At 41.3% G+C, this 24,392-nt stretch overlaps 2 protein-coding genes and 1 long non-coding RNA gene across 3 annotated transcripts in view; 2 read left to right on the forward strand and 1 right to left on the reverse strand.

Annotated features, from left to right (window-relative positions):
* Positions 1 to 1,166: 1,166 nt before the first annotated feature.
* ITGA1 (integrin subunit alpha 1) overlaps positions 1,167 to 24,392 on the forward strand; it is a 119,298-nt gene continuing 96,072 nt past the window's right edge. Inside the window, exon 1 of the mRNA XM_077816830.1 lies at positions 1,167 to 1,327. Within this exon, the coding sequence (XP_077672956.1) occupies positions 1,264 to 1,327 (64 nt within the window). The 5' untranslated portion in view covers positions 1,167 to 1,263. The remainder of the gene's footprint in view (positions 1,328 to 24,392) is intronic.
* Positions 2,693 to 8,232, reverse strand: LOC144264887 (uncharacterized). Its single transcript, XR_013346124.1, has 3 exons — positions 8,155 to 8,232; positions 5,268 to 5,299; positions 2,693 to 3,210 (listed from the first exon to the last, which is right to left on the reverse strand). It is a non-coding gene; the product is annotated as an uncharacterized LOC144264887 (long non-coding RNA).
* Positions 8,252 to 12,440, forward strand: PELO (pelota mRNA surveillance and ribosome rescue factor). The gene is made up of 2 exons (XM_077816831.1): positions 8,252 to 9,417; positions 11,093 to 12,440. The coding sequence occupies exons 1-2, from the start codon at positions 8,692 to 8,694 to the stop codon at positions 11,522 to 11,524; spliced, it is 1,158 nt and encodes a 385-aa protein (XP_077672957.1). The 5' UTR covers positions 8,252 to 8,691; the 3' UTR covers positions 11,525 to 12,440.

The following is a 24,392-nucleotide window of genomic DNA, read 5'->3' on the forward strand; positions in this document are numbered from 1 at the left end:
AGTCCTGGCTCCAGCTCAAAAAGGGGAGGAGAATTCAGTAATGACCCACAATCTGTAAGTACTTGAGATCATGTTTTGAACTCTATTTCCTTGCCATAGTGCAGCACTGCACCATCTCAATTTCCTTTGTTTTGTAAAGAGTAATACAATAACTTGGTAGTATGTTCAAAGATGAATCTCAGATCAATTGTTTTGAAAGGAATATAACACAAACTGGATACATCTCTGGAACATCAGAAAAGAATAAAAATTGCCAGGCACATTTGCAGTTGAGTTTAAAATATCCTGAACATAGACACTACTCACCCTGAAGTTAGCTCAGCATTATTCATAGGGTTTATTCAGTGATTAATTTGTGAAATTCCTGAGGGAGAATGGAAGGGATCACAAAAAAGTTTGGAAGTTGTGGGCAGAGGTAATTTTTGTCTTGCGCTTGAATGATAATGCAAAGCACGTGCAAATGCAGAGAGCATGAGGAAATTCATGCATCCTCTGTCTGGGAAGCCACTGAAAATTTAGATCTCGGCAACACGTAGTTTGGTGGGGAAGGGGGAAATTTCCCCGATTTTCTCCTAGGAGCAAGTGACCGGCTTTAGGACTGTGGTACAGCACGTACACATTTTTAGAGTGACGTAAGTGAAATAAAACTAGCCCAACAAAAGCCGCTCTCAGCCTGGAAGTGTCTTGTAATCTGGATTTAACGCACTTCTCTTCATCTCTTTGATTTGTTTCATATGCTGAGGGAAGGAAGGGGCAGGAGACCAATGACACGCCAGTTGTAATCCAGAGCCGGACATCCAGCTCTCTCCTACTGCCCTCCCACTCCCATCTGGGGTGCGGGTTGGCCGGTAGGAGACACCCATGAATTATAAAAGTGCATATGTCCCTTTAAGGTTTGCTTTGCTCCCTGCAGACTTTAGCCTCAACACTGAGATCTGACTTTATTTGTGCATGTCTCTCCGCTCTGGGATCCTGCCACGTGGGGGTTTCAAAGGCTCAGAGACCGTTTGGGGTTGCGGGGGGGGGGGGGAGGGTGTGAGGGGGGCGCAACTCATCTTGATGAGACGAGAAAACTTAAAGGGACTGAAACAACAAACAGGAAATGCCTAGCCCGGCTGTTGATGCAGAGGGGACCAGAGGCAGTTGCAGCGCACTGAGCTGTTCTCCCTAACAGGCAGCGTGTGAACGACCGAGCTAGCCCAGGGGATCTGCTGCCCCCCCCGGCCCTGTGCTCCTTCAAGGGCTATCCTTGCCACTGCAGCCATGGGCTCCCAGCCCCTCCGTAGCAGAAGCCCAGGGGTCGCTGTCCCATGCGGGATTCTGACAGGTGAGAGAACTCTTCTCTCTTTCCCTCTTCTCTGAAGACCCAGATCTGCCAAGTCTCGCTCCTCTGCAGGGAGGCTCCCTTCTTGGGGAGGATGAATCTCTCAGGATATGGCATCCCAGAGTCGCTTCAAATCTCTGCATCCATCATCCCCAGCAACCTCACTCCGCTCAGAGTGCCCCGGTTTAAGACGGCTCTTGGGAGTAGGTTTTTAAGAAACTTTTCCTCGCCGGGCGTCAGTCTCCTTTACACCCTAGGATCTAGGGAAAATACTCAAAAAGCAGGAGGGATGGGAGACGAGAACAATACAAGTAGAAGCTGCTGGGCGAAGGGTGGGGTATGTAGGAACAACATTTATGAATGTGAACTTTTTTTCTTGGTTTCTGATATGGTTGACTGCGAAGGGCAATGTTAACTGTTCAGAGTGACTGTGGGAGAGAGAGAAAAAAGGTTACAGGGACGGTAGCTCAGCCCATTAAGCATGGAGTATTTCCATGTAAGGTCTTAATGTTGTTGGGGATTTCTTTTGTTTTGCCAAAAAAGGGGGGGGGGCAGCGCTTCAAGTATGGACAACAATTTCTGATATGTTGTGGGATTTGTGGCTAAAGCATTTGTATTTGGAGAGAGAAAATTCAAGGAAATGGAAATGAGTTGAGGAAATGCAAACATTCACACAACTGTGGAATTTGGCTCTCTGGGGTAGGGTTTTCTTACAGTGTGAGCAAGCCAAAATAATTGAGCTGAGAACGTCTGAAATTAACCAATAAGCAAGAAGAAATAAGCTTTATATAAATCATCTAAATGGAGAGAGACAGGGGGTGGCGGGGAAGGATAATATTTATATTGTTGAAAGTGTTTTGTAACTCTTTTTTCTTCACTTTGGGATTGTTCTGAAATGAGATCCGTGTAGAAACCTGAACAAGTGTAGCAAACTAGGTTTACCAGGCAGTTGACAGGTAGCACTTTGCAAATGTATATCATGTTATTATAATGATCTCCTAAACTATTATATGATCCTTTTCCAAATCCTTATGCTCGGTTTTGTGTAAGCGATGGTGGTGTTTCTTTGTGGAGGGAGGATATGCAGCAACAGCAGTTTGAAATACTTATCTCTGGACTCCTTTTCCATCTGGAACTGAAAAATTAACACTTGTATTGGCTTCAGATGGTTCAGCAAGAAAAGTGCAAATTTAAATGAAGTCAAGAACTGCAAAAGTTAAGGTTCTTTCACGTGTGTACAATGTGGACAAATTAATAGTGCTATTATCTTAACTTTAATTGCCTAATCTTTGACAATTATAATACCATTGCATACACAAAGATTATTTTAATATCAAAACAATGAGGCTTCCTCAACTTTCACCCGCACTTACTCTCAATCTGTTTCTACACAGCCCCTGAGCCTTCTCTCTACTGGAGCTCTCTCTCTTCATGGGCACATTAATGAATTATTATTTATTAACCATGTTTATCATAGTTCCTAAGGACCAACCAAGAATGGGCTGCACAGATTAGAAGTGAAAACACAGAGTAGCAGATAGTCCCTATCCAGAAGAACTTACAATCCACATAGACAAGCTAAACACAGGCTGAAAGTGATATAACAGAACTATCCCATCCCTTCTTTTCTTATGCCTTCACTACCTCTTCTCTGTTCTTTTCCTCTTGTCCATAACAATTTCTCTCCCATCATTTCTCAGCTGCTCTCCCCACAGCTTTTTGCATTCAGAGACCTCTTTCCCATTCAGAGCCCCCTGTCTTGTTCTGGACTGTTGCGAGTTCATAAGTCCAAGATATACTGGTCACATCCCTTCTTCCTACCAGTGTCACCTCAGTCTTGTCTGGATTCTGCTTTAGCCAGAGCTACTCTTCATACAGGTTCTGATCTAAGATAAGCAACGAAAAACAAGGTGATGGTGCAACTTTGGTTTGACTAAGGAGAGCTGAGTGACTCAACTGCAAACAAGATATTATCTAATCAAAAAGAGGAAACTTCAGAAAATCATGTTAACATACACTATACACACCTTTATTTATTGTACTGCTCAGAGCTTGAAAATCAAGAACTGAACTGCTATATTTAAAAAGAAAATAGAACCCTTTAAATTATCTAGGAAAACAAAACAGAAAGCTAGAAAAGGTAGGGGTGGGGGAGTGAGCGTAGCAAGAGCTCATAGGTCCTACACATACAAATCTGTCTCTCTCTCTGAGAATGAATGGGAGACAACATATAATCCTTCACATTTCCAATTGAGCACTTGGTATTTTTGAATTTTCTGAAATTTTCAAAAATAAAATTGATGAAAAATGTAACTCATAGTAATGGGTACTTAGCAGATGTCTCCTTGGTCATAGGATCCTGCCCTACTGAAGTCAAAGGCATAAGTCTCAATGTCTCATTGGGATCAGGACCAGGTTTCTGGTGCCACACAACTCAGCTATGTGTTCCTCAAACTTACTGAGATAATATTTATCTCTCCAGGGGCTAAAACTTTTGCCCATTACAATGAACAACACATTCTTGAGCTCAGTGGATGCAGGATCAGACCATGGGTGCAATACCCTGCTTGTAGTATATTTTTATACAAAACTATTATAAGAAGCAATTTACTGCTTCCAAAAGCTCTTAATGAACTAGGCTGTATTGATCTCTGTGTTCAAGAGATTGCTTACCACATATGAAGTTCAATTGTCACATTGTAACTTCAGATTTTAAGCAGAACTCCTGACTTTTGCACCTCTCATTAACTTTTTTTATCTTAATACTGCAACTTCTGTTTTAAATTGTCACCCTATGCTGCAGAAACAGGCAAAATAATTTGATATGTTGGGAAGTCAGAGTTTACTATTGCTTTATTTAAAATTTAAATTCTGCTTAAAGAGACACTCTCAACTTGAAATCTAGTTTGTTTGTTTTTTAAAATCAGTTAAAAATAGTTTCTGGTAAAATACCTGTCAATTTTTGTCCTGCTCTTTAGTCTCCCTGCCAGTTTATGGTTTTACAATCACAATTTCCTATTTTTTAAAAAAATATTTCTCTCCCATGTCTTCCACAAAAAGGACCTACACAAAATAACAGGGAAACTGTTTAAATGACTGAGTTCAATTCTACAATCATTATGCTTGTGCTTAATTTTACACAAGCAAGTAGTTGCAAGAGACCAGATCCTCAGTTATGGAAACTGTTATAGGTCTTCAAAGTTTAAACCAGGTGAAGATCTGGCCCATTGACTTGAATGGGATTACTCACATAAAAAAGATAGGTTTCAGAGTAACAGCCGTGTTAGCCTGTATTTGCAAAAAGAAAAGGAGTACTTGTGGCACCTTAGAGACTAACCAATTTATTTGAGCATAAGCTTTCGTGAGCTACTCACGAAAGCTTATGCTCAAATAAATTGGTTAGTCTCTAAGGTGCCACAAGTACTCCTTTTCTTTTTATTAAAAAGATACTCAAATGCTTAACTATTTACAGGATTGTTTGATCCATGACATTACTTCATTGCCCATCCCATGACTACTTAGCTACTCTAATAGTCTTTTCTGAGGGACCTTGTTAAAAGTCTTTTGATAAATCTAAACAGTCAAGTGGTTTTTCTTTATCTACTACTTTAATGATGCTGTCTAAGAGATTAATGATTATTTTCCTTAGCAGAAACCCTGTTGGCTAGATGCTATCATATCATGAACTTCAAGTGTTTTATTATTTGATTTTCAATTGTTCATCCAATTTGCCAGGTACAGGGTAAGGCTTCCAGGTCTGTAATACTCCCCAGAACCATTTTATACACAAATACAATATTTGCTACCCTTCAATCATCTGGAACAATAGTTTAGAAATCTTCCAAAATCTACCTAGGGAAGTAACCCTTACTCACGCATGTTGTCCCCTTTGCTTCTATAAGGCTATTCAGGTGAGTAAAGATTTGTAGAATATGGGACCTACCAGTTTGATCTTTTTCTGTTCTTCAGAGATCCCTGTATGTTAATTTTTTAATTAAATAATGAGAGCATTAGTATTTATCACAGAGATCTTGGAACAAGTGAATAGTGACATATGAATGGCTAACTTTAGATGTTGGTAGAATATCTGAAGTTGACAAAACAGGCTAAAATGTGTTTGTCTATTGAAGTTGTATTAGTTTCATTCTTAAAATATTTAACTTGATTCTTTAATATTTATGCAGCTGATCAGAATGCATAATTTAGGAGCACACGTCTGAAAATTCTGGCCCATATCCTTACTATCAATATTGCTATAGTAAACATATGTTGTGACTTCTATAAAGAGCATTGACTGTGCACTGTTATGTTAGCCACTAGATGCATATACAATATCACATAACATAAGCCTCAGAGTAGATGTGGACTATGCTTTCCCCACGACAAAAATAAGTATCTGTTCCCTAATATCTATCTGTTCATTGTATGAATATAAATCTAGATTACAAGAACAAAAGAAATCATAGGGATGGAAGACAATCAATTAGAGCCTGTCCACATAGCTAATCCAACACAAAATAAGCAATCTCTCCAATTCGTGTACCTCTGATATTTTCCTTCCAAATACCTTATGGTTTTTAAAACTTTGTTAGATGCTTCCATGCCTGCTCTTGACAGAACAGAAAAAAGATTAGTAACAGGAAAAGACAACCTGACTCACTTATATGCCCTTTCAGTTTGTGGTTTTAATTTCACTTTCAGCATTAACTACTCTTTTTTTTACGATTAAACTAATGTTTTGACTCCATTGTGTCTATCAAGCATAGCCCCAGACCTCCCAAATGCACAGAAAAAGTATGTTCCCTGCCACCCCCATTAGAGAAGTGCAACATGTAATCCTCTCCACTAGCAGTATAAAGAGGAAGAAACTGAGACCCCATCCTCACTTCTTGGATGGTTGTTGCCCACAGGGATACTAGCAATCATTGTTACATTTTTCCTTTCTGTTCCTTCCAGGTTTCTCTGCCTTAATGTGATTGCTTCTCAGATTCCTTTTTTCAAAGGATTCCAGGCCTCTACCCTTTTTGTATAACTAAAAGACTGGTCTTGTTACTTGCTAAGAATTAATTTTTTACATAAACAAACGATTCCAAAATAAGAGTTTTCTACTAAGGCCTGCACTGAAATACCTGAAAGTGCAAACTGCACCTCTAATTTCAGTTCCATTTTCCATGTAGACAAGGCCTTAAATGAGAGGAGTACGTTCAGCGTCTCAGGGCCTGAGTTTCTCAATTACTTGAGTCCATTTGATTGCCTCTATCATAACAACCTTTAGAATTCAAGATATAATAGAATTAAGTACGTTTTTAAAAAATCCCATGCTAGGAAAAAGTTCCTTATTTTTTCCAATACTACTGTTGAAAAAATGCCCCAATTCTTTCTGCAACTTTTTCAGTATATACATAGTGCTACACGGTGCATCTACATGGGGAAAAGAACCAAGACAGTTTTTATTTTCTAACTTTTACTAACCCTGATATTTTTTTCACAGAGAAATTCTTATGTGAATGATCTGCACTTAATATAAAAAGGAGTACTTGTGGCACCTTAGAGACTAACCAATTTATTTGAGTTTAAGCTTTTGTGAGCTACAGCTCATGAAAGCTTAATTTCAAATAAATTGGTTAGGCTCTAAGGTGCCACAAGTACTCCTTTTCTTTTTGCGAATACAGACTAACACGGCTGCTACTCTGAAACCTGCACTTAATATAGTTTCTTATCTTGCTTCCTCTAGCACAGTGGCTTTCAACCTGTGGTCTCTAGACTGCTGAGGAGGTCTGCAGACTATGCCTAAGATTTCCAAAGGAGTCCTATCTCCATTTGAAATTTTTTAGGGGTCCACCTAAGAAAAAAGGTTGAAAACCCCTGGTCTACCTGGCACAATGCTGCTTTTTAACATTTCCCAAGAGTTTTATCCTTCATGAATTCCAAGGCTAGAAGGGGCAGTGTGATCATGTCATCTGACCTCTTGTATAACACAAGTCATAAATCTAGCTTCATATTTAACTTACTTACTCTTCAAATTTGGCTTGTTGTGGGAACTGTAATACTGGCAGCTTGTGGGAGCCCAAGAACTGCACTCAGGAGCCTTGGGTGCTCTGCCACTGAACTGCTGAGTAACCTTGGGCAAGTCTCTGCTCTGCACCTCAGTTTCCCCATCTGTGAAATGGGGTAAGGATACTAACCTCCTTTGTAAAGTGCTTTGAAAGCTATTGATGGTTAAGCACTGTATAAAATGTAGATATTATTACTAATCACTATTAAATGGAAGAGCTAGCCAAGGGCTATATGTGTGGGCCCGACTGACCAAGGTGTTACTCTAGCTCTGTACCAAAGGGAAGTGTAACAGAGCAAGGCCGTGCACCCAGGCGGGCCCGGCTGTCAAGCAGGGCGAGAGAGGCTCCAGCTGGAGATGCTCCACCTCGCTGCCTGCCCGCAGTCCTGGCCCAGCCCAAACTGACTGCGTCAGGAACTGCTCGGGGCAGAGGGCGGCGGCTGGGCAGGGACAGCGCAGCCTGGGAGCAGGGGCTGGGCCACGAGCCGCCTGGAGGGCAAGCGCAGCCCCGCTCAGAACAACGGTGATAGGGCCACGTGCGCCACCCCGATCCCGCTTCTCTCCGGACAGCGGCCGCCGTCTCTGCCTCGGCAGCAGCAGCCGCATCCAGCCCCGACCGTCCACCCCAACCCTGGCTCCCCCGTCACGGCCCGGGCACATTCCGCGCATGCGCTAAAAGAGCGCGCGATGGGGGTGCAATCGGCGTCGGCGGCGCCCGGCTTTTCTGTGCGCATGCGTGAATAGGACTCGCCGCGGGCTCCCTGAGCCAGCTTACCATAAATGCGCCGGAAGTAACCTCAACGTCTCCGCTCCGGGTCAGTAGTGTACGCATGCGTTGTGTGAAGGAGCTGGTGCGTACGCGCGGAAACTAGGCTGTCGCCGGCTGCTTTTGAGTGTGCTGCGTCCTGTCACCAGCCAGTGCGCAGGCGCGTCCCGGTGTCGCCGCTGCTCCTCACTGACTGACTGCACAGTGTCGTCAAGCGCCGCTCGGATCAGCGCGGTTCGGCGGAGCGATCAGCCCCTTCGCGGGAGGGGTCCGGCGGCGGGCAGCACCACCCCCGCCCTGTGCCCCGGGCCTAGAGCCGGCCGGCCTCGTGCCACGTGTCCCCTCCGAGAGGCTTCTCTCCCCGCTGTGTGGGCCAGCGCTGACCCCGTCCCCTTCCCGCTGAGAGGACGCAGGGCCGCCAGGCCGTGTGAGGCCCAGGGCGGCCCGTGCGTAGGCTGAGGAGCTAGCGCCTGTCCCGAGTGCGGGGCGCCGTGCTATCCCCGTTTCCCGGTGAGATCAGAGAGGGGCAGGCCGGGCAGCGGCAGGATGAAGCTGGTGAGGAAGGACATCGAGAAGGATAACGCGGGGCAGGTGACCCTGATCCCCGAGGATCCCGAGGACATATGGCACACCTACAATCTGCTGCAGGTAGGCGACAGCCTGCGGGCATCCACCATCCGCAAGGTGCAGACCGAGTCTGCCACGGGCAGCGTGGGCAGCAACCGCATCCGCACCACCCTCACTCTCTGCGTGGAGACCATCGACTTCGACTCGCAGGCCTGCCAGCTGCGGGTCAAGGGGACCAACATCCAGGAGAACGAGTACGTCAAGATGGGAGCCTACCACACCATCGAGCTGGAGCCCAATCGCCAGTTCACGCTAGCCAAGAAGCAGTGGGACAGTGTGGTGCTGGAGCGCATTGAGCAGGCCTGCGACCCAAGCTGGAGCGCTGACGTGGCAGCTGTGGTCATGCAGGAGGGGCTGGCTCATATCTGTCTTGTTACCCCCAGCATGACACTGACCCGGGCTAAGATTGAAGTGAACATCCCCAGAAAACGAAAGGGTAATTGCAGTCAACATGACCGAGCACTGGAGAGATTCTATGAGCAGGTGGTGCAGGCAATCCAGCGTCATATCAACTTTGAGATTGTGAAATGTGTTCTGGTGGCCAGCCCGGGGTTCGTAAGAGAACAGTTCTGTGACTACATGTTCCAGCAGGCAGTCAAGACTGACAACAAGCTGCTGCTAGAGAACCGGTCCAAATTCCTTCAGGTAAAGTAGATAAGTAACCCTTAAACTGGGAAATCCAAAAAGAGTGAAGAGTTATACAGTGTGACAAGAAGGTGTTATAAGTAAAGTGACGTTAACACAAAGAAAACTTAGGCTCAACATCAAGAGAAATTTATTTTTTGTGAGATCTTAAATGATGGGCTAGTAAGGAATGTAGGTGTCCTTTTGTTTGGGTCATTTAAATCTAGACTAGATAAAGCAGTGGATAATTAAATGCAGCAGTGCAAAGGTAAGGATGGCATGGTATGGTATTGCTACCCTTACTTCTGCACTGCTACCTGCAGAGCTGTATTCTCAGTCAGCAGCTGACACTCTGTGGCCGCCCAGCTCTGAAGGCAGCAGCACAGAAGTAAGGGTGGTATGGTATGGTTTTGGTATGCCACCCTGACTTCTGTGCTGCCTTCAGAGCTGGGTGCCCAGCCACCAGCTGCTGCTCTCCGGCCACCCAGTTCTGAAGGCAGCACAGAAGTCAGGGTGGCATACCAAAACCGTACCATGCCACCGAGGTAAGGGTGGCAATACCACGTGATCCCCCACCCCCAAATAACCGTGCGACCCCCCCCCCCCCCCGCAACTCCCTTTTGGGCCAGGATCCCCAATTTGAGAAATGCTGGTCTCCCCCGTGAAATCTATATAGTGTAAGGTAGAAAAAGACCAGAATTCATGGTGGGAGTCCAGATTTCACAGTCCGTGACGCGTTTTTCATGGCCGTGAATTTGGTAGAGCCCTAATCATGAGTGTTTAATGACAAATTTAATGCTGCTGAGAAAAAAGCAAATGAAAACATACCTGTAACTGGCAGGGCTGAATTAACATTGCTGTTGAAAACCTTAATATTTGTTTCTCTTCGCGTTTTGCTGTCTGCATGACCTTAAGGTTTCATTTACTAATTATTTTTCATCTGACTTCTCGGGTATTTTTTAAAGAAGGATGAAAAAAATAAGAAAATCCAGATCTTCTTGGCTTCCTGAGTTTACTGCTTCTGGCTTCCTAGATTAAGCAGGTCTTTAATCCAAAATCAAGCTTCCAAGCCTTTGGAGGTCCCAGTGCATTAAAAATAGCTTCAGAAGTATGAAACGGGTATTCGTTTTAACTCAGTGTTTTAATATGGATATGTATCAGGTATTATCTGATTTGCAGTGATGACCAGCATGAGGAGCAGGGTCCAATCACTACTGAAAAGCGTCTGCAGCATGTGCAATGCATGCCTCTTCTGAAGCATATATCTGTAGCCGTAGCAGGTTGTTGTTTTTTTGAACAGTTGGTATATCCTTTCAGAGATGTAACTTTAGAGAGAAAAACAACCCATCTTTTTTTTTTCTTTTTCTTCTTTTTTTTTTTTTTTCAAATGTAGCAAAAGCACTAGTTCCTATTGAGAATTACTCTGTCTAGTTTCAGATGTTTTTTGCTCTAGGCCAGTGCTTAAGATCCCAGGATGTTTAAAACAAATCTTGAACAATGGAAGCATTTTTTTGTATCCTTGCTAAATTCAGAGGTAGCTGAAGAGATTTTGTTCAATATTTCTGAAAAAAATTCACTTTGATAAAAAGACTGACTATGGAAAATTTCAGTTCACAAGTGAAACATATAAGACTAAGTAATCAGCATGGACTAAATGATCCACTTTTTCTTCTATCTATAACATTTATTATTGTAGGTCCACTCCTCCTCGGGACATAAATATGCGCTGAAGGAAGCTCTTTGTGACCCAGCTGTGGCCAGCCGTCTCTCTGACACAAAAGCAGCTGGTGAGGTCAAAGCCTTGGATGACTTCTACAAGATGCTGCAACATGAGCCTGACCGTGCTTTTTATGGCCTCAAACATGTGGAAAAAGCCAATGAGGCCATGGCCATTGATACCCTGTTGATCAGTGATGAGCTCTTCAGGCACCAGGATGTGGCTTCTCGCAGCCGATATGTGCGGCTGGTAGATAGTGTGCGGGAGAACATGGGCACAGTGCGCATATTCTCCAGCCTCCATGTGTCTGGGGAGCAGCTTGGCCAGCTGACAGGGGTAGCAGCTATCCTGCGTTTCCCTGTTTCTGAGCTCTCTGACCAAGAGGAGGAATCCAGTTCTGAAGAGGATTGATGATGATAGCTCACTCCACCCTTCCCTCATAGCATAATAAGACTAAAATGACAGTCATGGCACTTCCTTTCCAAATACTGCAAGCAGATGTGCCATGGCATGCAGTTTAACTTTTTGAGGACAATATTTTTTAAGGTGTCTGGTTTTGTTCAACACACTCTACTGGATAGTCATATATATTTGCACTTGCTGTGGTGGTGATGATGATGATGATGATGGGTATACTATAGGTTGGGGTTGACCATTGTTTGTACAAACTACACTCTGGATCTCCAAGAGCACAACAAACTAATATAAAATTCTCTGATTTGGTTCCTGAAAGCTGCTGATTAGGTATTTTAAAGCAGATGAGTTTCTTTGCCTTTTGGTGAATGTACAAAAAAGGATAATAAATTAAGAGGGGAAAAAACACTAAAATGTCACATTTCCTGTTTTAAATGATGTGCTTGCAAACAATACTACAAAGTATGGGAAGCAACGTGTTAGGTATCATATTATAAAGAATACTGATACTTTTCAATCAGCTATCCAAGGCTTGCCCATCTGAAAGGGCTATGTTGACAACTAGGTCAGGAATCCAGGGGCCATACCTTACTGATGTAAAAAGGAGTAGATTGTAGTAGGGATGGGAAGAATACTAGATGTGGATCTGTCTTCGTCATGAGTCCAGCCATTTGACTGAATTTGGCAATATTTAATAGTGTTCTATCAGAAATGGAAACTAAAAAAAAAAACAAAACTGAATTGACAATATCTCTATAGACATGATGGAAACTGCAGGTCAAGGTGTGAAGCTGTATGTGCCATGCTTTTAACATTTCTTTAAATGCACTACTTCAGATCCCTGTCATGTAAGCTCCAGAAAGTTGTGCTCTGTGCTGGTTTATATGCTATTAATTAAAGCTGGAGCGTCTGATTTATTGTTTTCTAATGAATCAGCATTGGGATCATTTGGACCTCACGCTGCAAACCCTTACTTGCATGAGTAAGGTTTGCAGAATTAAGTCCATAGCTTCACCAGGAATCCTTTTGGCAATAGATAAATGGCTTGCATTACAATCTCACAATCTGTTGTTCTCACGTAGATGTTTTTAAAAACAGGTATGTACAAAACAATATCTTTTGGAAATAGAAGATCTAATTAGAGGCAGGACTTTGATCTTTTTGAACGTAGTGATGGTTGGAAAAAGTTAACTTTGTTATTTCCCAATTTTATTTAACCTATTTATCTATATTTATTAAAGCTGCTCAGAATTGAGGTGATCAAACAGTAATTCAGTATTTCCTGGAGTTTATAGTTTGGAAAAAAAAGTTTAGCGGAGGGGAAAGGGAGGGAATCTTCAGAATCTGAAACCCAATTAAGGAGGGGTTTTTGGGGGGGCGTTCAAGAGTAATAGTGTAATTTTTACATACAAATAATACTCAGTTGTCAGGCAAGGCATGGCCCCAAATTTATTTTTTTTTTTGTTTTTGTTCTTGTTCTTTAAATATAACTGTTAGAACTCAACTTATGGGCAGCCGTTTAATTATAACTTGAATTAACTGCAGTGAGTTGCTGTGGTCCACTTTGGATATCTGATTATAGGAATCTTGGCCTTAGAGCCCAATCATGCAAGGTCTTGAACACCCTCAACTCCTATTGAACATTTATCTATTTGAGGAATTATAAGTAATCACTGAATTTTTCTCTAACAATTAGCACTATTTGACTTAAAAAAAAAAAAGGACATTCTTGTTGAAAGGCTGTAGTTTTATTGGGCAAGATCCTGAGCCACTAGCAAGGGTTGGAGTGCCCTCAGCTTACATTAAAGTCAATGTGATTTGACAGATACTCAGCACATGGCAGAACCAAGCTGCAATAAATAGTCTTAAATCTGACAAGTTAGTTTTATAGCACTAAATGGTTTCACTGTGTCTAAATACTGCATAAGTATTTTCTCCCTTGAGATAGCTATATTAGGCCTGTATGTTGGTAAGCAAACATCAGTGGTCGTTATTAAATATTGCAATAATCTTCAGGATAACACTGTTTATAATTAAGACCAGACTACAGTACTGAACTTGTATTTAGCATGGATAGCTAGTGCCCCCTTTAATTTGGTTGGATTAAAATATCTTTACTTTAGTATAATTTGTTGAATTATGCTATCCCAGATTGTGGGACAGAAGGGCTTGCTGGTTGTTTGTGTCTTGAGTGGAAAAAATGAGTTCATTTAAAAAAACGTTCAGTGGTACTACTTTTTTTTAGCCTTTTGTAGTACATGAAAGGTACAAAGTCAAAATACTGTAATTCTACAGTTCTACACTATGTGGCTCTAAGTATGACAGCATGTACTGTATTGTCAAATACAGCTCTTCAAATAAATACAGCTAACCAATATATCAATTTTTTGGAAAGGTATAATTCTCAGAAGTGAAAGAACTTATTTTCGCAGTTCAGTAACACTTGATTTATAGTGATTTTGTTTCTCTGCAGTATTTCCGTTTAAGTTTAGAATTGGGAGTTCTGCAGTGAATGAAATTTGTAAAATATAGATTTTTCTTTTAACTATTATTGCAGTGCCGCTAGTTTACTGGAATATACTTCGAGAAAACAAGACACCTGGAAATTTGTTCATAAACACTTTTGTAGTGGAATCAAACTCATAAATGATACACAAGTAACAGGTAGAAAAATGCATCAGATTTCAGGAAAAAGGGATGAAATCATCCTCCAGGTAGATACAGTAATGCAGACTCCTTACACTTGGCAGAGTTCCATTGATGCTGATACCTTTGTAGTTAGAGGTATTTGCCAAAGGGTCCTTTCCATACTGGCACGTGTACTTGCAAAGTTAAGTCCTTAAACTTATATAAACCATATACAGGGATACTTCACCACTAGAAGTCAGCAAGTGTTAAACAACACAGCAGTATTACACTACAACTTAGGACAGGAAATGAGTACCTTTTCTAACCAAAACTGCAATGGAAGTAGAGATCCCTGCACTGGGATTGGGCCAGAACATGGAGGGCCCCACCCTTAAATTTATGCCTTTGGGTTTTCAGCAATCACAAAGAGGACCTCAGTATTGCCTTTCTGAAAGAAGGATGAGAAGTATAGACTTATATTAACTCTATATAATATGGTTTATGCTGTGGTTACCTTATTGATCACCCCTTCACCCCAGATCTGAGACTGTGAAGTATATGGGACTTCTCATAGAAAGAGGAGTCCGCTCTAGCATATCTGCTTGTAGGATTGGAATGTTGTGACCTGGCCTATGCTTAACATTAAGAGTATCAGTAGTCCTGTTTATTTTGATCCAGCAACCCCTGTTCCTGGACTGAATAATTCACTTGGGAAAAACCACTGCTGATCTCAACATGTAAGTGTTCTGGGATTTTCAGTATGAAATTTACTATAAAAATAGAATATGATCAGCAACTAAAAAATAAATCCACTGGATTATATATCTTATTTTATTTGCTTTGTAACAGCTTTTTTAGAGAAGAACATGATTAACACAGGCAATCATTTATCTTTTTATTTGGCATTGAGCAGTTTTTTTCTCATTCAGGCCACTCAAATAAAATGCTATTAATTAGACACATAAAGGTTATTTTACTAAACTTAAAACAAATTTATAGAGCAGTATTACTCAGACCTCAGTGGTTCAGGAGCCAAGTTAGCAATCAACATTACCCAAAAGTGCCACAGTAGTGTGAATTCATTATATGTGTAATACACACACTCTTACAGTAAAATGAGTAAGTATTAGTTTATCAACCACAATTGGTTAATAACATAGTAAAAGCATCCTGACTGCTTAATAACTTAGACTGGTTAATAATTAAATCACATGTTTTAATGTGTCTCCTGCTGCTCTTTGCAACACACATTAAAGAGCCACTTGCAACTCTTGAGCCTCAGTCTGAACCCTCTAATTTGAAATATCCATTTAAAATGCAGACACTAAATCTGGATGCAGTGGTAGTGGACTCAGGGATTCATGATAGTGAGCCTTGAAATGTAAAACTTGATTTTTAAGTTCCTTTTGTTACAGCAACACTAGTTAAATAGAAACTATGTAATGATATTAAGGATTATATTTTATTGTTGTATCCTTGGGTCTGAAACCCTCCAAAAAAACCTTAAGTACTAGGTTTGGAGCAGAACAGAATAGTACCAACTCCACTTATTTTTAACTGTTGAAAATATAGATGGACAAACAAATTTTTTCTTTGTTACTTAGCATATATTTGACATTTTGTTCTGTTTACTTTGAACTATACATAATGAAAATGTAACCTACTTATAAAAAGTGAACATATATATGTAGGCTTTTAATGTTCATTTTTGAATTAGCTCAGCTAGACCACTGTTTACATAACTAAAGTTTTCATATTCCTAGCTATGCTTTCTTAAACAGAAATGGCACAAGTTACCTCATTTTTAGAAGGAAAAATATGTCAAGTGTCAAATAGCAAAAAGGTTTATGCTACTGTTCATCTTATCCCCAGTCTGTCATCTGCAAAGCATGGTCTGTTTCTTATACACAAGATCTCTGAAAGTAATTTTCAAAACAGTGAAATTCTTGAAGAGGGCCAACAATTTATGGAAATGCTTACTGAGAAATCTGAGTTACTTTGAGGATGTAGTATCAAAAACATAAGGGAAAGATTTAGAAATATGCAGTTTTCATACTTTTGAAGTAGATTCAAACAAGCATGAATTTGGAAGGTCATTTTTATATAAAGATCTCTAAAGATAAAGAAACATTTTATTGTGTAATAAAGTGAATATTTTGAGGTGTGCAATTTAGATAATAGTGATTTTTTTCTGAGAGGGAATGACTTCAGGATAATTGATTCCACAGCACCGTAATTATCTGATTACTTCCCCAGCTTGTAGGAGAAGATTGTCATATTCAAATGTTGTGTAGAAAAGTAACTTTATTAAAACCTATAGAACTGTTAACATGGAAACCCTGATTAAGGAAATCTTCATTCAGTGAAGACTGAAGTAAAGAAAATGCCAAACAGTTCAGGTCTTGCAAGTATTATATTAGGTTCTAAATTCAAGCTCCAGATTGAGCTTTTTGTTTTCCCAGCAATGGAAGGAATAAACACAGGCTGGAGAGCTTCTAGTCTGACACTTGCATAAAGAATTGCTGAATGAATAATGTTTAATGCTGCCAAATTTTTTGTGTTTGACTTATTTGGTGCAATGGCTCTGTTTAAGATAATGACCACTTGTATTACACGAAATATAAAAGGAATGAAAATCTCTTAACACAAAGCTAACCAGTAGCGCAAGCTCTTTCAACTGACTGAATTAGAAATATCACAAAGTCAAGTTGTTTTGTAGTCTCCTAATGTAAAACAGAGTATTAAGAAAAAAAATGTTAAATTCGTTCCTTATTGTGCCATTGTTAAAAAATTATTGCCCTTCCCCATCGCAGTTCAGAACTGTAGAAGGTGGGGGAGGGGAGTGAATATTGCTTCGAGCAGCATTAACTCCTGAGCTGATCTCTTCTAGGAATTCCACTATTCAACAGCATGCTAGGGAAAGTAGTAGCTCCCTAGCACCTCCAGCTTCTGGCTGATGCCAGTTGTCAGTTTAGTTCTGAACAAGTACTGGCCCCTGATTTTTTGCCATTCACTTTGGAAACTCTGAATTCTGCACAAAATGTAGCTGCTGCCATAAAGCTTGAATAAATTAATCATACAGTATAGAAATGCTTAAAAGTTTGTGTGCTGGAAAAATGTTCAACTGCCTTTTTACTGGAAGAACTTCAAAGCCAGCAAACGAAATATATATTGCTGCAAGAATATGTAATGTCTTCACATGAAAGACAAATTTAATTAAGTCTTTCAGTGAAGCATTAACCTTCAGAAAGCTGGCACTTCTATTTGCCAGCCAAAAGAATGTTTAGGAGGAAGGTTATGTCTTTTCTTTATATGTATTTCTGCAGGCCCCAAATGTTCAACTTTTGTGTGTAGAAAAGACCTGATTTGTACGGTGTTAAACACTATTTCCTTTTTCTTTCTTGGGAAAAATTTGGCAGCCTCTCAAAATCACAGAACGCTCCAGACCAGGCTAACACTATCATATTAGTAGGCAATACTGCTGAAAACCCCTGAGAGCTGCCACAGCAGCTTTTGGTGGGAGGAGAGGGGTGTAGGAAGGGGTACTACATGGAGCAGGAGTTCCTCAAACTCCCAAGATAAAGAAATCCAAGCTGGGCTCCTATATTATATGGACCCAGCAGCCCATTACCTCTAGTGAGATGGCTCTGATGGCTCCTAGGGTGGCGGGGGAGAGAGAGCCAGCTATATTCTGGACATAGCACATAGTTCCCGTCCTCTATCTGGGTTAACAGCCTGCTGCCAGCTAATGTGATTAGTCCTGTGGTTTAAGTGGTATATGTCTGTGCTGTAGTGTTAAAGGTTCATGTTTCAAACCCTGATGATCATTCATTATGGGGAAGTTGTTACAGTTATACATAAATGGGTTTTAGATTTGCACACCAAAAAAACTAGGAAATTACATATAAAAATCTGTTAAAAGAATATTATTTTTTCAAGCATTCTTGAAGCACCCATCTCCCTTCTGCATATGTATTATGTTAGTCTTTAACTGCATCATCATGTACTATTTTTTGTCTCAGAACACCTATTTCATTCAGTGCACAGGTTAGATGCAGAGGGGGATGAATTAAAGTTGGACAGACAACGGTAAATCTGGCACTTCCTAACTTTTGAGTGTTTGACTTTGCAACCTACTGTAGATAGATAACTTTTAACAGTTAGAATATATAATTTAGAACATATGGAGCGTTTCACGTCTAGAACATAAGCAAAAATTCAGCTCAGGTGCATAGTGACCGACAGCCATGACTGGGGTCCTACCAAATTCACGGTCCATTTTGGTCAATTTCAGGTCATAGCATACCATAAAATTGTAAATTTCATGATTTCAGCTATTTAAATCTGAAATTTCATGGTGGTGTAATTGTAGGGGTCCTGATCCAAAAAGGAGTTGGGTAGGGGGTGTCACAAGCTTAGGGGGGGAAAGCGGGAAGGTCTTTTAACACCAATTTTTATATATAATTTCCTTTTGTATGCAAAAGTAAAAACCATTTATGTATAATTGTAACAACCTCCCCATAATGCATGATCATCAGGGTTTGAAACATGAACCTTCAACACTGCAGCACAGACAGCTACTCTTACTGCTGCGCTGCTGCTGGCAGAGGCACTGCCTTCAGAGCTGGGCCGCTGCAGAGCAGCGGCTACTGGCCAGGAGCCCGACTCTGAAGGCAGAGCCACCACCAGCAGCAGCACAGAAGTAAGGATTGCCTGGTATGGTATTGCCACCCTTAGTTTTGCGCTGCTGTCTGCAGAGCTGTGCCCTCGGTCAGCAGCTGCCAATCTCCAGCCGCCCAGCTCTGAAGGTAGCGACACCAAAATAATAGTGGCATAGTATGATATTGCCACCCTTACTTCTGCGCTGCTGGTGCTGGTGGAGTGCTGCCTTCAGAGCTGAGCGCCCAGCTGACAGCCGCCACTCTCCAGCCGCCCAGCTCTGCAGGCAGTGTAGAAGTAAGGGGGGCAATACCGCAACCCCTAAAATAACCTTGTGGCCCTCCTGCAACTACCTTTTGCGTCAGGACCCCCATATTAAGAAACTCTCGTCTCCCCCAGTGAAATCTGTACGGTATAAAGTAAAAGCACACAAAAGACCAGCTTTCACGGTCTGTGACACGTTTTTCATGCCTATGAATTTGGTAGGGCCCTCGCCATGACTATTTTGGAGGTTGAGTAGCCTTATATGAAATAAAAGATTGCCTCAGTTTAGTTCTTAGTGGGCATTTGTTTACATCACATTAGGACCCCAACAAGGCCATTGAATGGACAGGGATAATTTTTCACCCCTATAGCTGGACCTTCCAGACTAGGAATGAGGCGCACTAGCAGAGTTTTGTGCAGATGCTTACTTACACTTGTGCTACCTATTCTGCATCTGTTGTGGGAATTAACAATATTTCAATCTCCAGTACCTTTCATGAGCTCTACATTTAAAAAAATAAAATAAAATGAGAAACCTGGAGTCTCCTGTTTTAGATTCTCTACAGGCACTGAAGTGATTGAACTTATGTCACTAAAGATATAGCTGCTCTTAAAATGCATTGGTGTAGGTAATCCACCTCCCTGAGAGTACTCCTGGGGGAATTCTGCACCAAAAAGTTAAAATATCTGTGTACAGTATTAAAATTCTACAAAATTCTGCAAATGTTATTTGTCAAAATAACACAATATAATCAAAAAGAAAAGGAGTACTTGTGGCACCTTAGAGACTAACCAATTTATTTGAGCATAAGCTTTCGTGAGCTACAGCTCACTTCATCCAACGAATGCATCCGATGAAGTGAGCTGTAGCTCACGAAAGCTTATGCTCAAATAAATTGGTTAGTCTCTAAGGTGCCACAAGTACTCCTTTTCTTTTTGCAAATACAGACTAACACGGCTGTTACTCTGAAACCTGACAATATAATCACTCCAGTTTCAATTATTTTGGTAATTTGTGTCCAAATATTTATCTGCAAACATGTCTGTAACAATACAGACACATACAAATTTCCCCAAGTGTAGAGAGTTAAAGAAATCCTATGACAGCCCAGTTCTTATTTCTCTGCATCCTCTGCCCCCAGAGCCCAGCTAGGGGACCAGACACTCACACTCCCTCCCACTCAGAGCCCAGCCATGGGGCCCTCCCCAGCCCAGGCACTCACACCCCCTACCCTCCAGAGGCCAGCTGCAGCCTCCCCACCTCCCACAGAATTCCATCGACCTACCACTGTCTTCACCAGGGTGCTAGTCCGCTATAGCTATGTCTCTCCAGGATGTGGATTTTTCACAGCCTGGAGAGACGTAAATGTAAATTCCTACTGTAGATCAGGCCTCAGTATTTAGTTTTAAGGTTAAAAGCAACTGTTGACGTATATCTAGTTGACCTAACAATTTAATACTCTGGGCACTATAGAATTGCCTTGTTAAAATTAAATTATGTGTAGCCACTGTGAATTCTGAAGAATGGTGCATATACTAGGAATGTGTGGGTTGAAATGGATTGATTTGAATTACAATAAACAGTTTCTGCTCTATGGAACATGGGCCCTCTGAATCCAGTTCCACTGGTCATGATACAATCAGTACAGTAAAGTAAACTATTATTTCTGTTCTTACTAATAGTTCTTATTAATTAGCCAACCACTATTCTTGTTTAAAGTCACTCAATGAAACATTTATGAGGGAACTTGAACTTGGTTACTCTAGTTCTAATCTCCTCTTCCAGGAATTATAAAGTGCTGGATGTGGAAGCTCATAGCTTGTGCAGGCCCAAATCCCCTCCCACCACCACCACCAAGTAGAAGTTCTAGAATGTTAAATTAAATTGGAAATGTTGCAATATGTAAGAAAATACCTTAAATACACCAGATAAATAGATTTTTAACTATAAATTGCTAAGCTTGACAAAACTAAGATCCAAATTCGCTACTACACCCAATCTCCATGCACTACAGCAAGGATAGCGTCACAAAGGAGCAAACACAACTTCCTGATATTTTTTTTTCTTCTCCATTCACCGCAACATAGTTTAGAACAGCCTGGGGTCTTCCCTAAACAATGGCAGCTGTTAACATCCTCCAAGGAGCTGTCAGCTAGCTAAGACTAGTTGAAACACAATATAGCTTCTGGCACACCCTGTAAGCTGAGGCTGGAAGAAAAGGGTAACTGGCCAGTTTCCAGCCCCTTTGTACTGCTGGAGCTATAAAGTTGAGAGCCTATTGATGTAAGAGAATATGATAAAACTATAAAGTGAAAGTGTTTATTCACAAGAGTTCATTTCCCTGTACATGATGGTAGCTTATAGCTTTTTAAAAAAGGTGTTGAGCACTTGCAGCTCCTATTGGCTACTGAAGATGAGACCATTGATGTGCATTGCCAAAACTGGAGTAATCTACATGAGCCTTGCAACATTTGCTCACCCAGGGCAAGCAGTGTCTAAAATAGTGAATAAAATGCAGGTTTTTTCCTAACTAGTAAATTTTCATGTTATCTTTGCAAGGCTGATCTAGATGTCCACGGGGAAGAGCAGCAGCCTCTTCACTAAATTCTTGTTCTGCTAGGATACTAACTTTCTTACACTCACTGGAGTCCTAAATGTACCATGGGTGGGGAACGTACAGTATAATCAGCAATTATCCATGTATAAAAGCTCTGTTTTTAGGACTAAATGTGAAAAACTAGATTTCTCCCTTCCTCAGAATCCAAATGTCAAAATTAAGGCTTTAAACTCGAAAAAAAATCAGCTTAAAAAAATCCTCTGCATGGCTGGTGCCAATTTACCCTGTGTTTTTTATTAGACAGTGGAGCAACATTCACAGTAAAAAGCCAGAGCTTAAATTAAATTAAATTAAATTACATTTTCAGGACTGTCATCTAGCTCGCAGATAAAAGGTCCTTAAATGACTACTGAGCATCAAACTCCACTGCTACAACACAAAAGGTACTTAAAGCTCCTCCTGCTGGCCAGATCCTCCACCCCCATACAGTCTGTGGGCATAGATGTTATGGATGCCATATATTACACATGCAACTGAAGATGCACATTCGCGGCTTCAAGTTGAAAATCTCTTGAAATTATTTTAGCTCTTCAGAGAAATGATCAATTTTTACATAAAATCTAAAAACTTCATCATTTCAATCCTAAAACGAATGTGATTTTTAGTCTGAACACCTTCCTAAAGCGGTAATGATTTATTTCACCTAAGAGATTTTTTGAACTAGGGTCAACTGATGAACTGCAGTCTGCAATGGCAATAGCAGGCAATGGCAATATATGTCTCTTGAGTATAATGCACTCCAAATAAAGCACACAAAAGAGAATTTTCCGATATAGCCACAGCAGCATAATAAATATATATGTAATTTTTTGCACTTACTTCAGCTAACTAAGAGATCCAAGTACTAAATTAAGTACTCAGGGGCTTCATGTGGATTTGTGATGTTCCATGGAGGACTTAAATCCTAGACCAATTACTGTAGTGAATCCATTCACAGGAGATTATCTTTCAGCTGATGCCGATATATAACATGGATAATATTCCTCTTATCTTCATTTTATTTATAACTAACTAGCAGGTACTAATATGCACTACAGTGAGTTTGTAACAGTGTTTATCTGTCGCAGACCACAATGGAAGTGAATGTGCTTACACAAAATCTGAGAGAGTGTAGTAGCAATTTGTCCGTCAATTTAAAAATATATATCTCAAAACAGATGTGTCTCAATGAATGAAATAATATAATTCAGAAACATTATAGTGTAAACCATTCTTCACACAGAACTTGATATATGAAAACATCTGTCACTAATGCTCTTCTATTTCTGTCTATGACAAACTCAACATATCAACCTAATTACTACCAAAAGATGACACATTTAAACATGTATCTTCTAAAGATGTGCAGTGTTTTGACAGAGCAGAACAGACTATTCTATGTTGGAATTTAGCATCTAGATAATTGGAGATGAGGAGACGCTTCCATTTGACCTCCATTTACACAAAGTACAGGCTCTCTTTCTTAAAGAGATGGGGCTCCTCCCTGGCAAAATTCCAACAGTAGAACCAATTGAATATTGCTTTCTTTTCCTGTACTGCTTATAGTAATCACTAAAAATCCATATGTTTGTTGCAGCTGTGACTGCTAGTTATATGTTAAGAATTTTTTTAAAATGACATCTCAAACTATATTACTTAGCAAGTTGATTTTTGTGAAGAATTAGCACACTAAAAGCAATGGAAGATAGCATCACTTACAGTGATGCTTTCATGATAATCTAGATTCGATTTCCACTACCATAATTACATATTTTCTTCTGTCTCATTGGCTATTTAACATTTAACATCATCTAATTAACGTCTATGTAAGTATCTTTCCAATAACTACTAATATATCAAGATACTAATATATCCAAGACATTCACATTGTGTCTAAGAACATAACATACAGGATCAATCCAATAGTCCATCTAGTCCAATATCCTGTCTTCTGACAATGACTAATACCAAATGCTTCAGAGGGAAAAAACTGAACAGGACAATTATCCAGTGATCCATCCCTTGTCGTCCAGTTCTAGCATCTGGCAGTCCAAGGCTTAGGGACACCCAGAGCATGGGGTTGCATCCCTGAACATTTTGGCTAATACCCATTGATGGACCTATTCTCCATGAACTTATCTAATTATTTTTTGAATACAATTATACTTTTGGGCTTCACAAGATCCCCGGGCAATGAGTTACACAAGCTGAGAGTTCATTGTATGAAGTACTTCCACTGGTATGGGCAGCAGGTATCGTAGGCACGGGAACCTCTTCACCTTCCCAAACAGCCTGACATATTTCGCCCATGCTCCACCCCCAGACCCCATCCTGCCTCTGTTCCCTTTGTGCCAGAGGTTGAGGCAGGCAGGCTGGGAGCTGCAGTGCGCCCCCGGGACTGCGCCATGCCACCCGTCCTCCCAGCGCTGAGGCCGCACTGCCCAGCACTGGGGCTGGCAGCTCCACCGGGGGGGCACCTTTGGTGGGGGGCAGCCAGGCGGGGGTCAGGCCAGTCGGCATGGCCCATGGAGGCTGAGGCATGCGGGCCGGGCGGCGTGGCCTGGGGAGGCTGGGGCCGCGCTGCCTGTTGCTCCGGGGTCGGGGGGTTGGGGGTGCTAGCCTGGGCAGGGGCCAGCAGCCACCGTGCGGGCTGGGCTCTGGTGGGCGCGGACTTGGGTGGAAGGGGCAGGGTTGGGGGGCTAGCCCATCTCCAGTGT

This window comes from Eretmochelys imbricata, chromosome 5 (genome assembly GCF_965152235.1).
Source record: "Eretmochelys imbricata isolate rEreImb1 chromosome 5, rEreImb1.hap1, whole genome shotgun sequence".
NCBI lineage: Eukaryota > Metazoa > Chordata > Testudines > Cheloniidae > Eretmochelys > Eretmochelys imbricata.